Source organism: Mchenga conophoros, linkage group LG14 (genome assembly GCF_057382185.1).
Source record: "Mchenga conophoros isolate Kocher_MC1m ecotype Shallow Benthic linkage group LG14, M_conophoros_male_GT1.1, whole genome shotgun sequence".
Classification (NCBI taxonomy): Eukaryota; Metazoa; Chordata; class Actinopteri; order Cichliformes; family Cichlidae; genus Mchenga; species Mchenga conophoros.
This window is the reverse complement of record NC_140539.1, coordinates 10,054,244-10,074,909: the sequence shown is the minus strand read 5'-3', so window position 1 is coordinate 10,074,909 and position 20,666 is coordinate 10,054,244. Positions and strand designations below refer to the sequence as shown.

The following is a 20,666-nucleotide window of genomic DNA, read 5'->3' as shown; positions in this document are numbered from 1 at the left end:
AATGTTCACACTCAGTATATTATATCTCAGCTACACGCACAGTTCCAGGAAGCTCCGCAGGCCTCTGAAGTACTGTAGGTGGGCGGAGATTTGAAGCGGCTCCCTCCCTGTGAGCCAAGTGAAAGAGCGCACCGTCACAAGCGAGAAGTGTCCCGAGAAGGCGGCTCAGCCAGGAACCTGCGGGAGGCCATCGCTTCTCGGCCTTTTGGCTAAGATCAAGTGTAGTATCTGTTCTTATCAGTTACAAGGCGAGAAGCAATGTAGGATGGCGGCGACGTCGGCCAATTTTTCGGAGAGGAATACATGGTCGTATGGAACGAGGAATACCTTGAGATTCGAACTAATGGATAAAGAAAAGGATTTCCATGACAGAATTAATTTCGGACGAAGGATTCTGTATGATGCATTGAAGGTACAACCAGAGGAAATCTACTGCCTCCAGCAAAGCACGGCAAGTAAGCACTATGACGTGACTTTTTGCACGGGAGAGTACGCGGAGGAGGTGAGAAAGAGATGTGGTACAGAAGAAAATGAAGAACTAAAAAAATATATGGTAACCCCGTTATACAGGAACGATTATAGGATTTTAACGGTGCACATGTATAATCCCTGGGTTACAGAAGAGACCATTAAGTACTTCCTGGGGCGGTACGTTACAGTGCTCCCAGGGGTACGAAAAATAAAGGACGGGCTAGGCCTATGGACTGGAAAAAGACAGTTTCGGGTAAAACTTAAAATGGATATGACAACGGAAGATGGATACTGCCACCCGCCTGCAGTGTTTTCCATCGGAGCAGACAGAGGTTTTTTGGTGTATGCAGGACAGCCACAAGCTTGCAGAAAATGCGGCAGTACGGGACATAATGCAGACAATTGTGAGCAGGTGAGGTGTAGGAGCTGCGGGAAAAATGGCCATATCACAAGAGACTGCAAAGAGCCTAGAAGGTGTCACCTATGTGGCTCAGATACACATATGGCAAGAGATTGCACTAGGCCTAGATCATATTCGGAAGCAGCTAAAGCAGGGACCGAGGTAGAGCGGTATGAAGAAACGGATATAGGAACAAATATTGGGGAAAGCGCACAAGAGGCGCCACCAGCAGAAAGGAATCAGACTAATGAGGAAGAAGGGGGGGTGGGAGAGGATGGGGCCGAACAAGGAAAAGAAGAAGGCGATAAGATGGGGGAGAAAAATGGGGAGAAGCAGTGCGAAGAAGGACAAATATGGGAAGTGGCAGCTAAGCCACGAAGAAAGTCGGCCAAAAGGCGTAGGAAAGTGAGCTCGGGAGTCCCTCCAGGAGAGACTAATTTGAAAGAAGGTAAAGGAGAGCGGATGGAAGAGGGAGGGGAGATGGGAGCGTATGTGTTGAGAGGGACGCAGACTGAATGTATGCACACACCAATGAGTGATTTAACGAGTGATGGAGACGTTGAAGAAGAAGAAGTAGAAAGTGAAGAAAAATCGGAAGATTCATTTATAAAAAATTTGCTGGCGCAAGTCAACATGGACTAATAAGGGAGGGGAAAATGGACGACAGAGGTTTTTCTTTTTTTTCTTTTTCGGCTCTAATTTTGTAAAGTTTTCCTTTTTTTCAGGGGATATGAAGATCAAAAAGACAACTAGGAGATGGTATCTGTTTTTTCCTTTGTTTCTTTGTTATAAAATTATTAAGTGCCCTCTGCTTAGGTGTATAGATACCCCTTTTTTTACTACAAAATGGTGAGGTTCCGAATAATTACGTTAAATGTAAGGGGGTTAAAAAATGCCAGAAAAAGACAAATGGTATATGAATTTCTGTCGTTTTATAATTTTGATGTATGTTTATTACAGGAGGTACATTTGAAGGACGAGAAGGATGTTGTTATTTTTTCGGAGCAGTGGAGGGGGGGTGAATCGGCATGGAGTATAGGAGGAGTATATGGGACAGGGGTGGGAGTGTTGTGTGGAAATAAAAGTATAAAAATAAAAGAAAGTTATACGGTGATACAGGGAAGAGTGATGGTGGTAGATGTAGAAAAAAACGGGGTCCAAAGCCGGATAATAAATGTGTATGCACATGTGGATCCAAAACAAAGAAGAGAACTCCTTTTGTCGATGGATACTTGTTTTATTACAAGGAAAAATATTATAGTGGGAGGGGATTTTAATGTATCTTTAGAAAAAGAAAAATTTTCTCTCCCATTAAAGACATTTATAAGACAATACGGGTTAACGGATGTTATGGGCAGACTTCTGGGGAAAAAAGTAGGGTATACATGGAGGAATACAAGGGGGGTACAGAGTAGGTTGGACTATATTTTGATAGATAAAAAGTGTAAAATTAAAGGGGGAAAAACGATTCCGGTTCTACTCACGGATCACCAGGCGGTAGAGGTGGATTTGGAGATAGAAGGGATGGAATACGGGAAGGGATATTGGAAATTAAATAATGAGGTGTTAAAGGAAAAAGATTATAGGGATAAATTTTTAGAGATCTTCCCTTTATGGGTGAAAGTAAAAGAACTTTATGGAAAAAAAGGGGATTGGTGGGAGGATGTAAAATGCAAGATAAAAAAATTTACGATAGAATATTGTACAGATAGATCTAAACGTAGAAAAGAAGAATTTAATATGTTACAAAAAGAGATAGAACATATTTATGTTATACAAAAGGAGGGGAAGGAAAAAAATGTAGATTTGAAAATTGAAGACTTAAAGGTGAGGCAAGAAGAGTTATTAGAGAGGAAGGCAAGAGCAGAAACATATAAATTAAAACAGAAAGAGTATGAGGAAGATGAAAGGTGTTCCGCATATTTTTTTAAAAAGATGAAAAGTAGGGATAAAAGGGGGGTTATAGAGAAATTGGAAAAGGATGGGAAGGAGATTATAGGGAGGGAAAGCATGTTGGGGGTAGTAAAAGAATATTACGAGGATTTATTTAGAAAAGAAAAAGTAGGGACAGAAAAAAGAGATGTTCTTTTGGGGTCATTAAAGAGGAGATTAGTAGAGGAAGATAGGGAGTTTCTGGAAAGGGAAATAACGATGGAAGAGGCATATAAGGTGGTAAAGGGAATGAAGGTAAATAGGGTACCAGGAATAGATGGATTAACGAAAGAATTTTATGAGGTATTTTGGGGAGTGATAGGGTTACATTTGTTGGAGGTCTTTAAAGAAATATTAGAGGGGGAAGAGATGGCGGAGAGTATGAGGACGGGTGTGATTTCGTTATTATTTAAGAAAGGGAATCCTCATTTACTTGATAATTATAGACCGCTCACTATGTTATGTGTAGATTATAAGATTTTAAGTAAGATAATTGCAAATAGATTGGTAGGGGTAATGTCGGATATAGTGGGAAGTGATCAAACGTGTGGGGTGAAGGGGAGACAAATTTCATGGAATATACAATTACATAGAGACATACTTGCATATGTAAAGGATAGAAAAATGGCGGCAATCTGTGTAAGTTTAGACCAACAAAAGGCATTTGATAGGCTAGATTACGAAATTTTGTGGGAGGTAATGACTAAGATGGGCTTGGGAAAACAATTTATAAGGTGGGTGAGGATCCTTTATAAAGAGATATATTCAAAAATCAAATTGAACGGGTTCCTCACGGAAAAAGTTCATCAAGCGAGGGGGTTGAGACAAGGGTGCCCGTTATCGGTGGTACTCTATGTATTATATGTTGAACCATTGGCTTGTGCGATTCGGGAGAATAAAAGAGTGAGGGGGATAATGATGCCGGGGGGGGAATGTTTGAAAATATCTCAATATGCGGATGATACTATACTATATTTAGCGGACGACGACAGTTTAAGAGAAGTTGTGGAAATATTAAAAATATATGAAGAAGTTACAGGATCAAAAATAAATAAGGAAAAGACAAAATATAAGTACTTGGGGACGTGGGAAGGTAGAAGGGAAAATATTTGTGATTATACTTTGTGTGAAGGTCCTATGGACATTCTAGGAATTTCTTTTGGGAATAAGGAGGGCGATGCTATTTGGAACTGGAAGGGGAAGATGGCAGAGGTGGAAAGGAAATTACGACTATGGAAAATGAGGAAGCTTACAATTACTGGGAAGGTGTTAGTGATAAAGAGTGAGGTGGTGCCGAAATTATTGTATCTAGGCTATGTGTTCCCGATGCCACAAGTATTTAGAGCACAAATAATGAGGGGAATATTTAACTTTATATGGGGAGGTTACGAGTACGTAAAGAGAGTACAAATGTATCAGGAGGTTGCCGATGGGGGAAAAGGGGTACCGAACATTCCGTTAAAGTTAGATACGATTTTTTATGCAAATGTGTGTACGCTGTTAAAGAAGCCATATATTCATAAATGTCAGATATTGTTATGGTTCTGGTTAGCTATTCCATACCGGTTTTTAATTGGGTGGGAAAATCAGGGGCCGAAGGCAGAGACAAGACCAGAATACTTTCAGAGGATGGTTAAGTGGGGAAAGAGACATATAGAGTGCAGGGAGGTGGATACAATACAAAATCATAAACTTCTGTATAAAAAACTGGTGAGGAATGCTAACTACAACCAGGGGATAGTGAGTTCGGAAGTTTGGGAATACGCACAGGATAAGAGTTATAAGAATGTTTTGAAAGACTTTAATTGGATGCACCTACATAGGAAATTACCTGTAAGGACTACGATGTATGCACATAAGTTGGGGAAGTTAAAAGAATGTCCGAGGGATAATTGCACAGAGGAAGAAACGATTGAACACGTCCTATGGGGGTGCAAATATGCAAAAAAGGTATGGGCTGGAATGAAGAGGAGGTATAAGGGACTAGAGGCTTTGACATATGAGGAAATAACTTATCTTAGGCCTAAGGATAAAAAGAAGGAGGAAAATAAAATACGTTGTATGTTGTTATCAATTACAAAACTTAAGATATGGAGGGCAAGACAGGGGTATATAAGGGGGGGGTATGAATGGAAAGAGATGGGAACAATAAAGGATATAGAGAGGGAATTTGAGGGGATATATCGGCATGAATTACAAAGATGGGGAATAGACACGATTAAGGACAGGTGGAAGGATTATTATGAATGATGTAAAAGATGCTTTTGTGAAATATGAAAAGCATTCAATGGAATGTTGAGCAAATGGAAATGTAAGATGGTGTTGTAAGTAAAAATAAAAAAGGAAAAAAAAAAAATCTGTTCTTATCAGTTACAAGGCGAGAAGCAATGTAGGATGGCGGCGACGTCGGCCAATTTTTCGGAGAGGAATACCTTGAGATTCGAACTAATGGATAAAGAAAAGGATTTCCATGATAGAATTAATTTCGGACGAAGGATTCTTTATGATGCATTGAAGGTACAACCAGAGGAAATCTACTGCCTCCAGCAAAGCACGGCAAGTAAGCACTATGACGTGACTTTTTGCACGGGAGAGTACGCGGAGGAGGTGAGAAAGAGATGTGGTACAGAAGAAAATGAAGAACTAAAAAAATATATGGTAACCCCGTTATACAGGAACGATTATAGGATTTTAACGGTGCACATGTATAATCCCTGGGTTACAGAAGAGACCATTAAGTACTTCCTGGGGCGGTACGTTACAGTGCTCCCAGGGGTACGAAAAATAAAAGACGGGCTAGGCCTATGGACTGGAAAAAGACAGTTTCGGGTAAAACTTAAAATGGATATGACAACGGAAGATGGATACTGCCACCCGCCTGCAGTGTTTTCCATCGGAGCAGACAGAGGTTTTTTGGTGTATGCAGGACAGCCACAAGCATGCAGAAAATGCGGCAGTACGGGACATAATGCAGACAATTGTGAGCAGGTGAGGTGTAGGAGCTGCGGGAAAAATGGCCATATCACAAGAGACTGCAAAGAGCCTAGAAGGTGTCACTTATGTGGCTCAGATACACATATGGCAAGAGATTGCACTAGGCCCAGATCATATTCGGAAGCAGCTAAAGCAGGGACCGAGGTAGAGCGGTATGAAGAAACGGATATAGGAACAAATATTGGGGAAAGCGCACAAGAGGCGCCACCAGCAGAAAGGAATCAGACTAATGAGGAAGAAGGGGGGGGGGGGAGAGGATGGGGCCGAACAAGGAAAAGAAGGCGATAAGATGGGGGAGAAAAATGGGGAGAAGCAGTGCGAAGAAGGACAAATATGGGAAGTGGCAGCTAAGCCACGAAGAAAGTCGGCCAAAAGGCGTAGGAAAGTGAGCTCGGGAGTCCCTCCAGGAGAGACTAATTTGAAAGAAGGTAAAGGAGAGCGGATGGAAGAGGGAGGGGAGATGGGAGCGTATGTGTTGAGAGGGACGCAGACTGAATGTATGCACACACCAATGAGTGATTTAACGAGTGATGGAGACGTTGAAGAAGAAGAAGTAGAAAGTGAAGAAAAGTCGGAAGATTCATTTATAAAAAATTTGTTGGCGCAAGTCAACATGGACTAATAAGGGAGGGGAAAATGGACGACAGAGGTTTTTCTTTTTTTTTTCTTTTTCGGCTCTAATTTTGTAAAGTTTTCCTTTTTTTTAGGGGATATGAAGATCAAAAAGACAACTAGGAGATGGTATCTGTTTTTTCTTTTGTTTCTTTGTTATAAAATTATTAAGTGCCCTCTGCTTAGGTGTATAGATACCCCTTTTTTTACTACAAAATGGTGAGGTTCCGAATAATTACGTTAAATGTAAGGGGGTTAAAAAATGCCAGAAAAAGACAAATGGTATATGAATTTCTGTTGTTTTATAATTTTGATGTATGTTTATTACAGGAGGTACATTTGAAGGACGAGAAGGATGTTGTTTTTCGGAGCAGTGGAGGGGGGGTGAATCGGCATGGAGTATAGGAGGAGTATATGGGACAGGGGTGGGAGTGTTGTGTGGAAATAAAAGTATAAAAATAAAAGAAAGTTATACGGTGATACAGGGAAGAGTGATGGTGGTAGATGTAGAAAAAAACGGGGTCCAAAGCCGGATAATAAATGTGTATGCACATGTGGATCCAAAACAAAGAAGAGAACTCCTTTTGTCGATGGACACTTGTTTTATTACAAGGAAAAATATTATAGTGGGAGGGGATTTTAATGTATCTTTAGAAAAAGAAAAATTTTCTCTCCCATTAAAGACATTTATAAGACAATACGGGTTAACGGATGTTATGGGCAGACTTCTGGGGAAAAAAGTAGGGTATACATGGAGGAATACAAGGGGGGTACAGAGTAGGTTGGACTATATTTTGATAGATAAAAAGTGTAAAATTAAAGGGGGAAAAACGATTCCGGTTCTACTCACGGATCACCAGGCGGTAGAGGTGGATTTGGAGATAGAAGGGATGGAATACGGGAAGGGATATTGGAAATTAAATAATGAGGTGTTAAAGGAAAAAGATTATAGGGATAAATTTTTAGAGATCTTCCCTTTATGGGTGAAAGTAAAAGAACTTTATGGAAAAAAAGGGGATTGGTGGGAGGATGTAAAATGCAAGATAAAAAAATTTACGATAGAATATTGTACAGATAGATCTAAACGTAGAAAAGAAGAATTTAATATGTTACAAAAAGAGATAGAACATATTTATGTTATACAAAAGGAGGGGAAGGAAAAAAATGTAGATTTGAAAATTGAAGACTTAAAGGTGAGGCAAGAAGAGTTATTAGAGAGGAAGGCAAGAGCAGAAACATATAAATTAAAACAGAAAGAGTATGAGGAAGATGAAAGGTGTTCCGCATATTTTTTTAAAAAGATGAAAAGTAGGGATAAAAGGGGGGTTATAGAGAAATTGGAAAAGGATGGGAAGGAGATTATAGGGAGGGAAAGCATGTTGGGGGTAGTAAAAGAATACTACGAGGATTTATTTAGAAAAGAAAAAGTAGGGACAGAAAAAAGAGATGTTCTTTTGGGGTCATTAAAGAGGAGATTAGTAGAGGAAGATAGGGAGTTTCTGGAAAGGGAAATAACGATGGAAGAGGCATATAAGGTGGTAAAGGGAATGAAGGTAAATAGGGTACCAGGAATAGATGGATTAACGAAAGAATTTTATGAGGTATTTTGGGGAGTGATAGGGTTACATTTGTTGGAGGTCTTTAAAGAAATATTAGAGGGGGAAGAGATGGCGGAGAGTATGAGGACGGGTGTGATTTCGTTATTATTTAAGAAAGGGAATCCTCATTTACTTGATAATTATAGACCGCTCACTATGTTATGTGTAGATTATAAGATTTTAAGTAAGATAATTGCAAATAGATTGGTAGGGGTAATGTCGGATATAGTGGGAAGTGATCAAACGTGTGGGGTGAAGGGGAGACAAATTTCATGGAATATACAATTACATAGAGACATACTTGCATATGTAAAGGATAGAAAAATGGCGGCAATCTGTGTAAGTTTAGACCAACAAAAGGCATTTGATAGGCTAGATTACGAAATTTTGTGGGAGGTAATGACTAAGATGGGCTTGGGAAAACAATTTATAAGGTGGGTGAGGATCCTTTATAAAGAGATATATTCAAAAATCAAATTGAACGGGTTCCTCACGGAAAAAGTTCATCAAGCGAGGGGGTTGAGACAAGGGTGCCCGTTATCGGTGGTACTCTATGTATTATATGTTGAACCATTGGCTTGTGCGATTCGGGAGAATAAAAGAGTGAGGGGGATAATGATGCCGGGGGGGGAATGTTTGAAAATATCTCAATATGCGGATGATACTATACTATATTTAGCGGACGACGACAGTTTAAGAGAAGTTGTGGAAATATTAAAAATATATGAGGAAGTTACAGGATCAAAAATAAATAAGGAAAAGACAAAATATAAGTACTTGGGGACGTGGGAAGGTAGAAGGGAAAATATTTGTGATTATACTTTGTGTGAAGGTCCTATGGACATTCTAGGAATTTCTTTTGGGAATAAGGAGGGCGATGCTATTTGGAACTGGAAGGGGAAGATGGCAGAGGTGGAAAGGAAATTACGACTATGGAAAATGAGGAAGCTTACAATTACTGGGAAGGTGTTAGTGATAAAGAGTGAGGTGGTGCCGAAATTATTGTATCTAGGCTATGTGTTCCCGATGCCACAAGTATTTAGAGCACAAATAATGAGGGGAATATTTAACTTTATATGGGGAAGTTACGAGTACGTAAAGAGAGTACAAATGTATCAGGAGGTTGCCGATGGGGGAAAAGGGGTACCGAACATTCCGTTAAAGTTAGATACGATTTTTTATGCAAATGTGTGTACGCTGTTAAAGAAGCCATATATTCATAAATGTCAGATATTGTTATGGTTCTGGTTAGCTATTCCATACCGGTTTTTAATTGGGTGGGAAAATCAGGGGCCGAAGGCAGAGACAAGACCAGAATACTTTCAGAGGATGGTTAAGTGGGGAAAGAGACATATAGAGTGCAGGGAGGTGGATACAATACAAAATCATAAACTTCTGTATAAAAAACTGGTGAGGAATGCTAACTACAACCAGGGGATAGTGAGTTCGGAAGTTTGGGAATACGCACAGGATAAGAGTTATAAGAATGTTTTGAAAGATTTTAATTGGATGCACCTACATAGGAAATTACCTGTAAGGACTACGATGTATGCACATAATTTGGGGAAGTTAAAAGAATGTCCGAGGGATAATTGCACAGAGGAAGAAACGATTGAACACGTCCTATGGGGGTGCAAATATGCAAAAAAGGTATGGGCTGGAATGAAGAGGAGGTATAAGGGACTAGAGGCTTTGACATATGAGGAAATAACTTATCTTAGGCCTAAGGATAAAAAGAAGGAGGAAAATAAAATACGTTGTATGTTGTTATCAATTACAAAACTTAAGATATGGAGGGCAAGACAGGGGTATATAAGGGGGGGGTATGAATGGAAAGAGATGGGAACAATAAAGGATATAGAGAGGGAATTTGAGGGGATATATCGGCATGAATTACAAAGATGGGGAATAGACACGATTAAGGACAGGTGGAAGGATTATTATGAATGATGTAAAAGATGTTTTTGTGAAATATGAAAAGTATTCAATGGAATGTTGAGCAAATGGAAATGTAAGATGGTGTTGTAAGTAAAAATAAAAAAGGAAAAAAAAAAAAAAAAAAAATCTGTTCTTATCATTTCGCACTTGATTCTTGGTCTTAGGCTAGGACTGCGACCCTCTTCTTTGGGTGTCTGGGCGGTGAAACCTTGGTTATTTATTGCAGCGCAAAGGTACGTGGTTTTTTTATAGAAATTATTTGTTTGTATTGAAAACGTTTCCTTTTTAATCTTCTGTTGTGTGTTTGTAGCAGGTGTTTTTTCTAAACCTTTGCTGCCTCCGCAATGGCTGGGTATGCCAGTATGCGGAGGCACCACTGTGTGCGCTTGAAAATGTTGGAGAAGTGCCAAAGATGTCCAGGCTGGATTTCTCCAGGAAATTGATTCAACAGGTGTTGGGATTTTCACCAAATGACTTGAATTGCATTTTGACCCTCCCTTTTAACAGGGGTTTTGATGTAAGTTTCAGCTCAAGCGAATTGTTGGAAGAGTTTTGGAGAAGATTCGAAAATTTGAGACCACAATTTGAAATTTTCAATGTGGAGAAACTGACAGACAATACTATGAAAACAGTAATAGTTAAAATGTTTAATGAAACGGTGAATGCCCAAGACATTTGTGTGTGGTTGGGGAGATATTGTACGGTGAAGGGTCAGCCGAGGAAGGTGAGAGATGTGGATGGAATATGGAATTGTGTATGGAAAGTACCAATACAGCAATGGGAAGATCCCCAAGGGTTCCGGGGTTTAAAACATATCCCGTCCATGATAGTTTTGGGAGATAATAGAGGCTATATCCATTACCAGGGCCAACCAAAGCTCTGCCGGAGGTGTGGGGAGCATGGGCATTTGATAGAGGCATGCGAGGAAATAGTCTGTGGGAAATGTAAAGAGAAAGGGCATACGTATGCTGATTGTAAAAATGACCGTAAGTGTAACTTGTGTGGAGGGGAAGGTCACCTCTTTAGGGACTGTCCGCGGTCCTTTGCAAATAAACTTAAAAAAGGAAACCAGATTAATGAGGGAAACCTGATTGCAATGGTAAACGAGGATGTCTTGATTGATGCAGCTGGGACAGATATTTTAAATCAGTTCCCAGCACCTGAAGACGGAGGGGAGGAACAGGAGGAGGAGGGAAAAGGGGAGGAGCATGGAAGACCTGCCCAACCAGAACCCTCAGAGGAGGGGGAGAGAGGGCAGGAGGAGAGTGGAGTTCAGAAAGGAGTAAGTGGTGAAAGTGAAAATGCTCAAGGGCAGCCCCCCCCTGTCCCCCCTGGCCTTCCTGATTCACAGGTGGCAAAGAGGACTGCAGCAGAACTGTCTTCTGGGACAATTGTTTCAGGAAAGAGAGGGAGGCATGAAACACCTTCAGGGAGTTCCTCAGGGGAGGACTCCAGGGTCTTCCCCTCTGACTCACCAAATGAGGTTTCCTTCCTTAACATAGTTCTGCAGTCAACGCCAAAGGAGCGGATGGTAAATGCAGCTCTGCGACAAAGGCCGTCACCTAGAGTACGAAAAGGGAATAGAGTGGCGGTCCCCCCTTCGGAACCCGGAGAGGTGAAGGAAGAGTTACACTCACAAGAAATAAATTGATGGTATGCCCCCCCAAAGTTTGGGTTGAGCCTTTGAAGAGAACAATCTTTCCTTAGTTTCATAATGACTAGCTTGTGTTCTGTATTAATCTTCATGGCTCTGACCTTCTCATCCATAAATGTCAGGAGTGTTAGGTCTAAAGTAAGAGCCCAAAGTGTTCTATCCTTCTTGAATAGTGTAACATCAGATGTTATTTTAATACAGGAATGTGCTATACCTTTCCTAAAAGCATATGGTCAGTGGCAGGATATGTGGCCACAAATGTCCATCTGGAGTGGATCAAATGAAAATAAAAATGATGGAGTAGCCATATTGGTGAAAAACCCTCTGGTGTCGGTGAAGGGAAGTACTGTAGTAAGTGATGGAAGAGCACTTGTTGTTAACCTTATTTATATGGAAAAGGAATTTAAGCTCTTGAACATTTATGGCCCAAATGACAAACACGAAAGATATGATCTTTTAGAGGCTTTGCAACCCCACTTGTTGGGGAAAAGCGCCTTTAGTGTTTGGAGGGGATTTTAACTGTATTTTAAACAGGAAAGCTAGAAAAAGAGCCACACAAGATGTGTAGATTGATAAGACGTCACTTTTACTACAAGGTTTAGTCAGAGACTTTAAATTGATAGATTGTTTTCCAACGGTTCATCCAATGGAGGAGGGTTTTACTTGGTATAGTGGAAACGGTGACAGGGCCTCTAGAATTGATTATATCTTTGTTAGAGACTTTTCACCAGTAGAGGCCACTTTGATGCCCGTCTTTTTTTCTGACCATCTGATGTTAACTGTTAAAATTTCCCTTGAACTAGATATAACAATGGGGAGGGGAGTGTGGAGGTTAAACTGCTCCCTACTGGAGGATCAGGATCTGCTCAGACAGTATAAGGAGAGGTATACTGAATGGCAGACTCTCCAGGATTTCTATGCAACACGTGTCTCATGGTGGGAAATGGTGAAGTGTAGGACTCGGTCCTTTTTTAAACAAGCAGGAAAGAGAAAGAAGGCCGCAAAAGACAGGTGTATGAGAGGACTACAGAAAAGGTTACAGAGGTACCATCTCTTAAATAGGTGGGGTTTACACTTCTACGAAGAAATTAGAGAGGTTAAAAAAGAAATGCAGAAAATAGCAAATGATAAAAGTATGGGAGTCATACTAAGGAGTAGAGAGAGAGCGAGAGAGGAGGGAGAAAAATGTACGAGATACTTTTTCAAAAAAATTATGAACAAACCTGGCTCTGTCTCTCAGCTAAGAAACAGAGCTGGAGAAAAAGTAGTGAGTACTGAAGGTATAATAAAAGTGATTGAAGAATATTATGAAAACCTGTATGGGGAGAAAAATGTGGAGGAAAGAGTCATTGAGAAAACCCTGGAATATATTGATAAGATTGTTGAGTCTAGTGATATGTTAAGTCAACCTTTTACTACAGCCGAGTTAGGTCAGTGTCTTAAGAGTTTTAAAACTGGAAAATCCCCTGGTTTAGATGGCCTGCCGATTGAGTTTTATCTGACATTTTGGGATATTTTAGCTACTGATTTACTTTCAATTTTTACAGATTTTAGTGAATTAGATAAGCTGCCTGAAAGTTTTAGAATGGGTTTAGTCACACTCGTTCATAAAGGGAAGGATAAAAATCTCTTGGAAAATTGGAGACCGATTACGCTTTTAAACTGTGACTGTAAATTATTCAGCAAGCTTCTAGCAGAAAGGACAAGACCGGTTTTGGACCAGATAATCCACCAAGACCAAGCATGTACTGTAAAGGGCAGGAAGATCACGGATAGTCTGGTGTTGATTAGAGACACGATTTGTTTTGCTCGAAAGAGAAACAAGCGACTGATTGTTTTGAATTTAGACTTTGAAAAAGCCTTCGATAGAATATCTCACCGGTACCTTTTTAAAGTTTTGCAGAAGATGGGTTTCCCAGAAAGGCTTATATCCTGGGTAAAGTTGTTGTACACAGATATAAAGAGCAGATTTGTCATGAATGGGACCCTGACGAATGCAGTTCAGGTGAACTGTGGTTTACGACAGGGATGTCCCCTGTCCGCTCTTTTATATGTTATTTGTATTGAACCCCTGGCACAAATTTTGAGGAAAGATAAGAGTATAAACGGGATGAACATACCTGGGAGTGGGGGGCAGGTGGCAAAGTGTGTACTGTACATGGATGATATTAGCATCCTGTGTACAGACATATCCTCGATGAGAAGGACTTTTGAAGTTACGGACTGGTTCGGAAGGGCTTCGGCCTCTAGACTCAACAGGGGCAAGACTCAGGTACAATTCTACGGGCCATGGGAGACTATAGAATTGACTGGACTTGGAATAAATGTGACACAAACCGACCAAAAAATTTTAGGGGTTAGATTTGATAAGGATGGTGGAGGAAAGGCAAATTGGCCGGGAATGATAGGAAAAGTGAATCAACGATTAGGCCTATGGAGACTGAGAAAGCTGACTCTTGGAGGGAAGGTTTTAGTAATTAAGGCAGTGATTTTACCCTTGCTTCTTTTAGTCAGCGCAGTCTTTTTGCCACCAAAGGACGTATTGTTAAAACTAGAACGAGCCATCTTTTACTTTCTATGGGACTCCAAATGGGAGAGACTTAAAAGAGGGATAATGAAGAAATTAAAGGAAGATGGTGGCAAAGGAGTCCCAGATCTGTATTTATTCATGGGAAGCCTCTATACAAGTAGCCATATGAGACAGGCTACGAGTCCTAATAGTAATCCTCTGACACAGGCATGGGTTAGATTTTGGTTAGGTAGCTACCTAAGACAAAAGAAAATCCTGCCAGTAGATCTTAGAGTCCCCGTCTCCTTTGATGTTCCTGAAGCCTATGTAGAGCTGAAATCCTTTTTAACCTCCTTTAAATTGGAAGATCAGAGTTTGGACATTTTAACAAAACATCATTCTCTCATTTCAGTTGTGCAGGAGAGGGGAGAGGTGGTCCCAGTCAGAGGCCTCCCTATTGGAGAGGCCATAGAAGTGTGGCGTCTGACAAACCATCCCGTCCTTTCTAACAGGCTCCAGGATGTGTCCTGGATGGTGGCTCATGAGATTCTCCCAGTCAGGGCTGTCATGCACTCCAGAGGAATGTCGACAACAGAAATGTGTCCCCGACCGGGTTGTGGCGCGCCTGAGACGGTGAGGCACCTACTCTGGGAGTGCAGTGCTGCTATAGACCTGTGGGACATGGCCGGCTCCTTAAATTTCCCGTACTTACCAGCAAGGGAGGTCCAGACAGCAAACCTAATCCTCTATGGGGTGAGCCAAGGAGTGAAAACGCAAAGAAAAGGCTTTGAAAAGCAGTGGCTCGCCCTTGCTGCTATAAAAGACGCCATTTGGACCTCCAGAAACTTGTTGGTGAGCAAGCACATGCAGATCCCCCCCGTGGCTGCTCTCCGAATGGCAACAGCAACAGTAAAAGAGATCTGTGCCAGAAATACTAAGTTGAGAGAGCAGCCGCAAAGAAGAATCGCCTCTGTGCCCATTCGGATGGAGGAGCCGGGTTCGCACATAGAAAGGTCTAAGCAGCAACAGCCTGGCTCTCCGGGAGAGGTCGGTGTGGAAGGAGCAAGTTGGGGAGAGTCCCCTCTGAGCACCGGAAGCCTGTGAAGGGATGGGATGGTTTTTTTTTTAAATAATTTAAATTCTCTATGAAAAAAAAAAAAAAAAAAAGGAAAAAACGTTTAAATATTTGTCTTCCTGTTGTATTTTAAAAGGGGATGGGAGATAATAAAGAAGTAATCCTTTTAAATGGGGTGGGCTTATGAAAATAAATGAGATGATGATGATGTTGTTATATGTCTGAGTATCAATAAAAAAATTTTCCAAAAGAAAAAAATCTGTTCTTATCAGTTCCCACTTGATTCTCGGTCTTAGGCTAGGACTGCGATCCTCTCCTTTGGGTGTCCGAGCGGTGAAACCTTGGGTATTTACTGCAGCTGGAAGGTAGGTGGTGCTTATAGAAATTATTTGTTGTATATTGAAAACCTTCCAGTATTTTGTTTGTTGTTGTTTGATTGTATCAGGCGTTGCCTGATTTTGGTTGCCTCCGTCATGGCGGCTTATGCCAGCATGCGGAGGCACCACAGTGTGCGTTTCAACTTGACTGAAAATGTTGGAGAATTACCAAAGATGTCCAGGTTGGATTTTTCTAGGAAGCTGATCCAACAGGTGTTGGGCTTCTCGCCAAATGACTTAAACTGCATCCTGACTCTGCCTTTCAACAGAGGCTTCGACGTAAGTTTTTGCTCAAGTGCTCTGCTAGAGGAGTTCTGGATGAGGTATGAGAATGTGAGACCACAATTTGAAATTTTCAATGTGGAGAAATTGACGGACAATACTTTGAAGACGGTCATTGTCAGAATGTTCAATGAAACGGTAAATGCCCAAGAATTGTATATGGTTGGGGAGGTACTGTACAGTGAAGGGTCAGGCAAGGAAGGTAAGGGATATGGATGGGATATGGAACTGTGCATGGAAGGTACCCATACAGCAATGGGAAGACCCGCAAGGGTTCCGTGGTCTAAAACACCTGCCGTCTATGATAGTTTTGGGGGATAATAGAGGTTACATTCACTACCAGGGCCAGCCAAAGCTCTGTCGAAGGTGTGGGGAGCACGGGCATTTGGTGGAGGCGTGTGAGGAAATAATTTGTGGGAAATGTAGAGAAAAGGGGCATACATATGCTGAATGTAAAAATGACCGAAAATGTAATTTATGTGGGGGGGAAGGTCATCTTTTCAGGGACTGCCCGAGGTCCTTTGCAAATAAACTTAAAAGGGACAATCTGATAAATGAGCAACACCTGATGGAAATAGGAAATGAGGTCGTCTTGATTGGTGCAGCTGGGGCAGATGATTCGAATCTACCGCCAGCACCTGGGAGTGGAGGGGAGGAACAGGGAGGGGCGGGAAATGAGGAGGAACATGGAAAACCTGCCCGGTCAGGAAATGAAGAGGAGAAGGAAAACAGACAGGAGGTGAGGGGAGGAGAAAGCGAGGAAAGCGACAAAGGTCAAGATCACCCCCCCCCCCCCCGACACCCAGTTGGCAAAGAGAACTGCAGCAGAATTGTCTTCCGGGACAATTGTTTCAGGGAAGAGGGGTAGGCTTGAAACACCTTCAGGAAGTTCCTCTGAGGAGGACCCCAGGGTTTTTCCTTTCGATTCGCCAAATGAGGTTTCCTTCTTAAATATAGTTTTACAGTCAACTCCTAAGGAATGTATGGCAAACGCTGCCTTACGACAAAGGCTGTCACCTAGAATCCGAAAAGGGAATAGAGCGGCTGCTCTTACTGTGGAACCCGAGGAAGTGAAGGAAGAGCTATGCTCAAAGGAAATTAATTGATGGTATGACCCCTCGACTTCTTGGGTTGAGCCGTGGAGAGAATAAACTTCTTTTAGTTTTAAAATGACTGGTTCGCTACTGTTTTTACTTCTTATGGCTCTGACCTTCTCATCTATAAATGTTAGGAGTGTTAGGTCCAAAGTAAGAGCCCAAAGTATCTTGTCCTTTCTGAATAGTGTAACGACAGACGTTATCTTACTTCAGGAATGTGCCATACCCTTCTTAAACGTATACAATCAGTGGCAGGACATGTGGCCGCAAATGTCAATATGGAGTGGATCAAACGGGAATAAAAACGATGGTGTAGCCATACTGATAAAAAACCCACTTGTCTTGGTGAAAGGAAGTACCGTAGTGAGTGAAGGAAGAGCACTCCTAGTCAATCTTATTTATATGGAAAAGGAATTAAATCTCTTGAATATTTATGGCCCAAATGATAAACATGAGAGATATGATTTATTAGAGGCATTGCAGCCCCACTTGCTGGGGAGGGCGCCTTTAGTGTGTGGGGGGGATTTTAATTGTGTTTTAAACAGGAAAGATAGGAGAAAAGCTAGACGAGATTTTAAGATTGACAAGACGTCACTCCTACTACAGGGTTTGGTTAGAGATTTTAAATTGACAGATTGTTTTTCAGCGGCTCATCCCAAGGAAGAGGGTTTTACCTGGTTTAGTGGAGTTGGCGATAGGGCCTCCAGGATCGATTATTTTTTTGTGAGAGACGCTTCACCAACTGAGGCCACTTTGATGCCCGTCTTTTTCTCTGACCACCTGATGCTAACCGTTAAAATTTCCCTTGGACTAGGTATAACAATGGGGAGAGGAGTGTGGAGACTTAACTGCTCCCTGCTGGAGGACCAGGATCTGGTTAGACAGTATAAGGAGAGGTATACTGAATGGCAGACTCTCCAGGATTTGTATGTAACACGTGCCTCGTGGTGGGAAATGGTGAAGGACAGGACTCAGTCCTTTTTCAAACAAGCAGGGAAAAAGAAGAAGGCTGCGAAAGACAGGTGTATGAGAGGATTACAGAAACGACTACAGAGGTATCATCTCTTAAATCGGTGGGGGTTGGACTTTTATGAAGAAATCAGAGAGGTAAAAAAAGAAATGCAGGGAATAGCAAACGACAAAAGTAAGGGAGTTATATTAAGAAGTAGAGAGAAAGTGAGAGAGGAAGGAGAAAAATGTACGAGATACTTTTTTTTAAAAATTATGAGCAAACCTGGCTCTGTCTCTCAGTTAAGAAACAGAGCTGGAGGAAAAGTGGGGAATACCGAAGGAATAATTAAAGTGATTGAAGAATACTACGAAGACCTGTATGGGGAGAAAAGTGTGGATGAACGAGTCATTGCACAAATCCTGGAGTATATTGATAAGACTGTCGAGTCCAGTGATACGCTAGGACAAGCTTTTACTGCAGCTGATTTAAGGCAGTGTCTTAAGAGTTTTAAGACTGGAAAGTCCCCCGGGTTGGATGGACTGCCGATTGAGTTCTATTTGACATTTTGGGACATTTTAGCCACGGACCTACTCTCAGTTTTTACAGAATTTAGTGAATTAGATAAGATGCCTGAGAGTTTTAGAATGGGTCTAGTCACACTCATTCATAAAGGAAAAGATAAGACTGTTTTGGAAAACTGGAGACCGATCACGCTTTTAAATTGTGATTGTAAGTTATTTAGCAAGCTTTTAGCAGTAAGGATAAGACCGGTTCCTAGTCAGATAATCCACCAGGACCAAGCATGTGCTGTAAAGGGCAGGAAGATCGCGGATAGCCTTGTGTTGATTAGAGATACGATTTGCTTTGCGAGAGACAGAAACAAGCGATTGATTGTTTTGAATCTGGACTTCGAAAAAGCATTTGATAGAATATCACATCGGTACCTTTTTAAGGTGTTACAGAAGATGGGCTTTCCAGAACGCCTTATCTCCTGGGTTAAGCTATTATACAAAGAAATAGAGAGTAGATTTGTTATGAATGGGTCCCTGACGAGTGCAGTTAAGGTAAACTGTGGTGTACGGCAGGGATGCCCTTTGTCTGCTCTCTTATATGTTATTTGTATAGAACCCTTGGCACAGATTTTGAGGAAGGATAAGAATATAAAAGGGATGGAAATACCTGGGAGTGGGGGGCAGACGGAAAAATGCGTCCTGTACATGGACGATATTAACATCCTATGTACAGACCTACCTTCGGTGAGGAGGACCTTTGAAGTCACGGACTGGTTTGGAAGGGCTTCTGCCTCCCAACTTAATAGGGGCAAGACTCAGGCACAATTTTACGGGCCATGGGAGACTACAGAACTGACTGGACTTGAGATAGACGTGATACAGACTGACCAAAAAATTTTAGGGGTTAGATTTGATAAGAATGGTGGAGGAGAGGCTAATTGGCCGGGAATTACAGGAAAAGTGAAGCAACGACTGGTTTTTTGGGGACTGAGAACGCTGACTCTTGGGGGGAAGGTTTTGGTCATTAAGGCAGTGATTTTACCCTTGCTTCTTTTAGTTAGCGCAGTCTTTTTACCACCTAAAAATGTATTGCTAGAACTAGAACGAGCCATCTTTTATTTTTTATGGGGCTCCAAATGGGAGAGGCTTAAAAGAAAGGTAATGAAGAAGTTAAAGGAGGATGGAGGCAAGGGAGTCCCAGATCTGTATTTATTCATGGGTAGCCTCTATACAAGTAGCCACATGAGACAGGCTACCGGGTCTAATAGTAATCCCCTAACACAGGCATGGGTCAGATTTTGGTTAGGTAGCTACCTAAGACAAAAGAAACTCATACCAGTAGATCTTAGAGTCCCTGTCTCCTTTTATACCCCTGCGGCCTATGGGGAGCTGAAATCCTTTTTAACCTCTTTTAATTTGGAAAACCAGGGCCTGGACATTTTAACGAAACATCGCTCTCTCATTTCTGTTGTGCAGGAGAGGGGAGATGTGATACCAGTCAGAGGCCTCTCTATCGGAGAGGCCACAGATGTGTGGCGTCTGGTGAATCATCCCATCCTTTCTAACAGGCTCCAGGATGTGTCCTGGATGGTGGCTCATGAGATTCTCCCAGTCAGGGCCGTCATGCACTCCAGAGGAATGTCTGCTACGGAAATGTGTCCCCGACCGGGTTGTGGCGCACCTGAGACGGTGAGGCACTTACTCTGGGAGTGCAGGGCTGCCGTAGACCTGTGGGACTTGGCCGGCTCCTCACAATTCCCGTACTTACCAGCAAGGGAGGTCCTGACAGCCAATCTAGTTCTCTATGGGGTGAGCCAAGAAGGGAAGGCACAAAGAAAAGGCTTTGAAAAGCAGTGGCTTGCCCTCGCTGCTTTAAAGGACGCCATCTGGACCTCCAGAAACTTGCTGGTAAGCAAGCACATGCAGATCCCCCCCGTGACTGCTCTCCGAATGGCAACAGCAACAATAAAAGAGATATGTGCTACAAACATCAAGCTGAGAGAGCAGCCACAAAGAAGAATCGCCTCTGTGCCCATTCGGATGGAGGAGTCGGTACCGCACATAGAAAGGTCAAAGCAGCAGCGGCCTGACTCTCCGGGAGAGGTTGGTGGGAAGGAGCAAGTTGGGGAGGATCCCCTCTGAGCACCAGGAGTTTGTAAAAGGATGGGATGGTTTATTTTAACCTTTTAAATTTTATTAGTCTGTATTTTAAGGGGGTGAAGGGAGGCAATAAAAAGAAGTAATCCTTTTAAATGGGGTGGGA

The 20,666-nt window shown here is 41.9% G+C and overlaps 1 protein-coding gene and 2 pseudogenes across 1 annotated transcript; all 3 read left to right on the top strand.

Moving 5' to 3' along the window:
• Window positions 1–189: 189 nt before the first annotated feature.
• Window positions 190–305, top strand: LOC146559299 (U2 spliceosomal RNA; annotated as a pseudogene).
• Window positions 306–11,041: 10,736 nt separating this feature from the next.
• LOC146559298 (uncharacterized) lies at window positions 11,042–15,353 on the top strand. Its single transcript, XM_085245227.1, has 2 exons — window positions 11,042–11,476; window positions 14,532–15,353. Exons 1-2 carry the CDS (start codon window positions 11,042–11,044, stop codon window positions 15,210–15,212), a joined length of 1,116 nt encoding a protein of 371 aa, XP_085101353.1. The 3' UTR covers window positions 15,213–15,353.
• A 4,211-nt stretch (window positions 15,354–19,564) lies between these two features.
• On the top strand, window positions 19,565–20,315 carry LOC146559297 (uncharacterized; annotated as a pseudogene).
• Window positions 20,316–20,666: the final 351 nt, after the last annotated feature.

What these genes read in the sequence shown, in the direction of transcription:
- LOC146559298 (XM_085245227.1), top strand. Translation starts at nt 11,042, where the DNA reads ATGGTAAACGAGGATGTCTTGATTGATGCAGCTGGGACAGATATTTTA. An exon ending in CAACGCCAAAGGAGCGGATG is followed by an intron (nt 11,477 to 14,531) that starts GTAAATGCAGCT and finishes GTTGTGCAGGAG; the next exon opens with AGGGGAGAGGTGGTCCCAGT.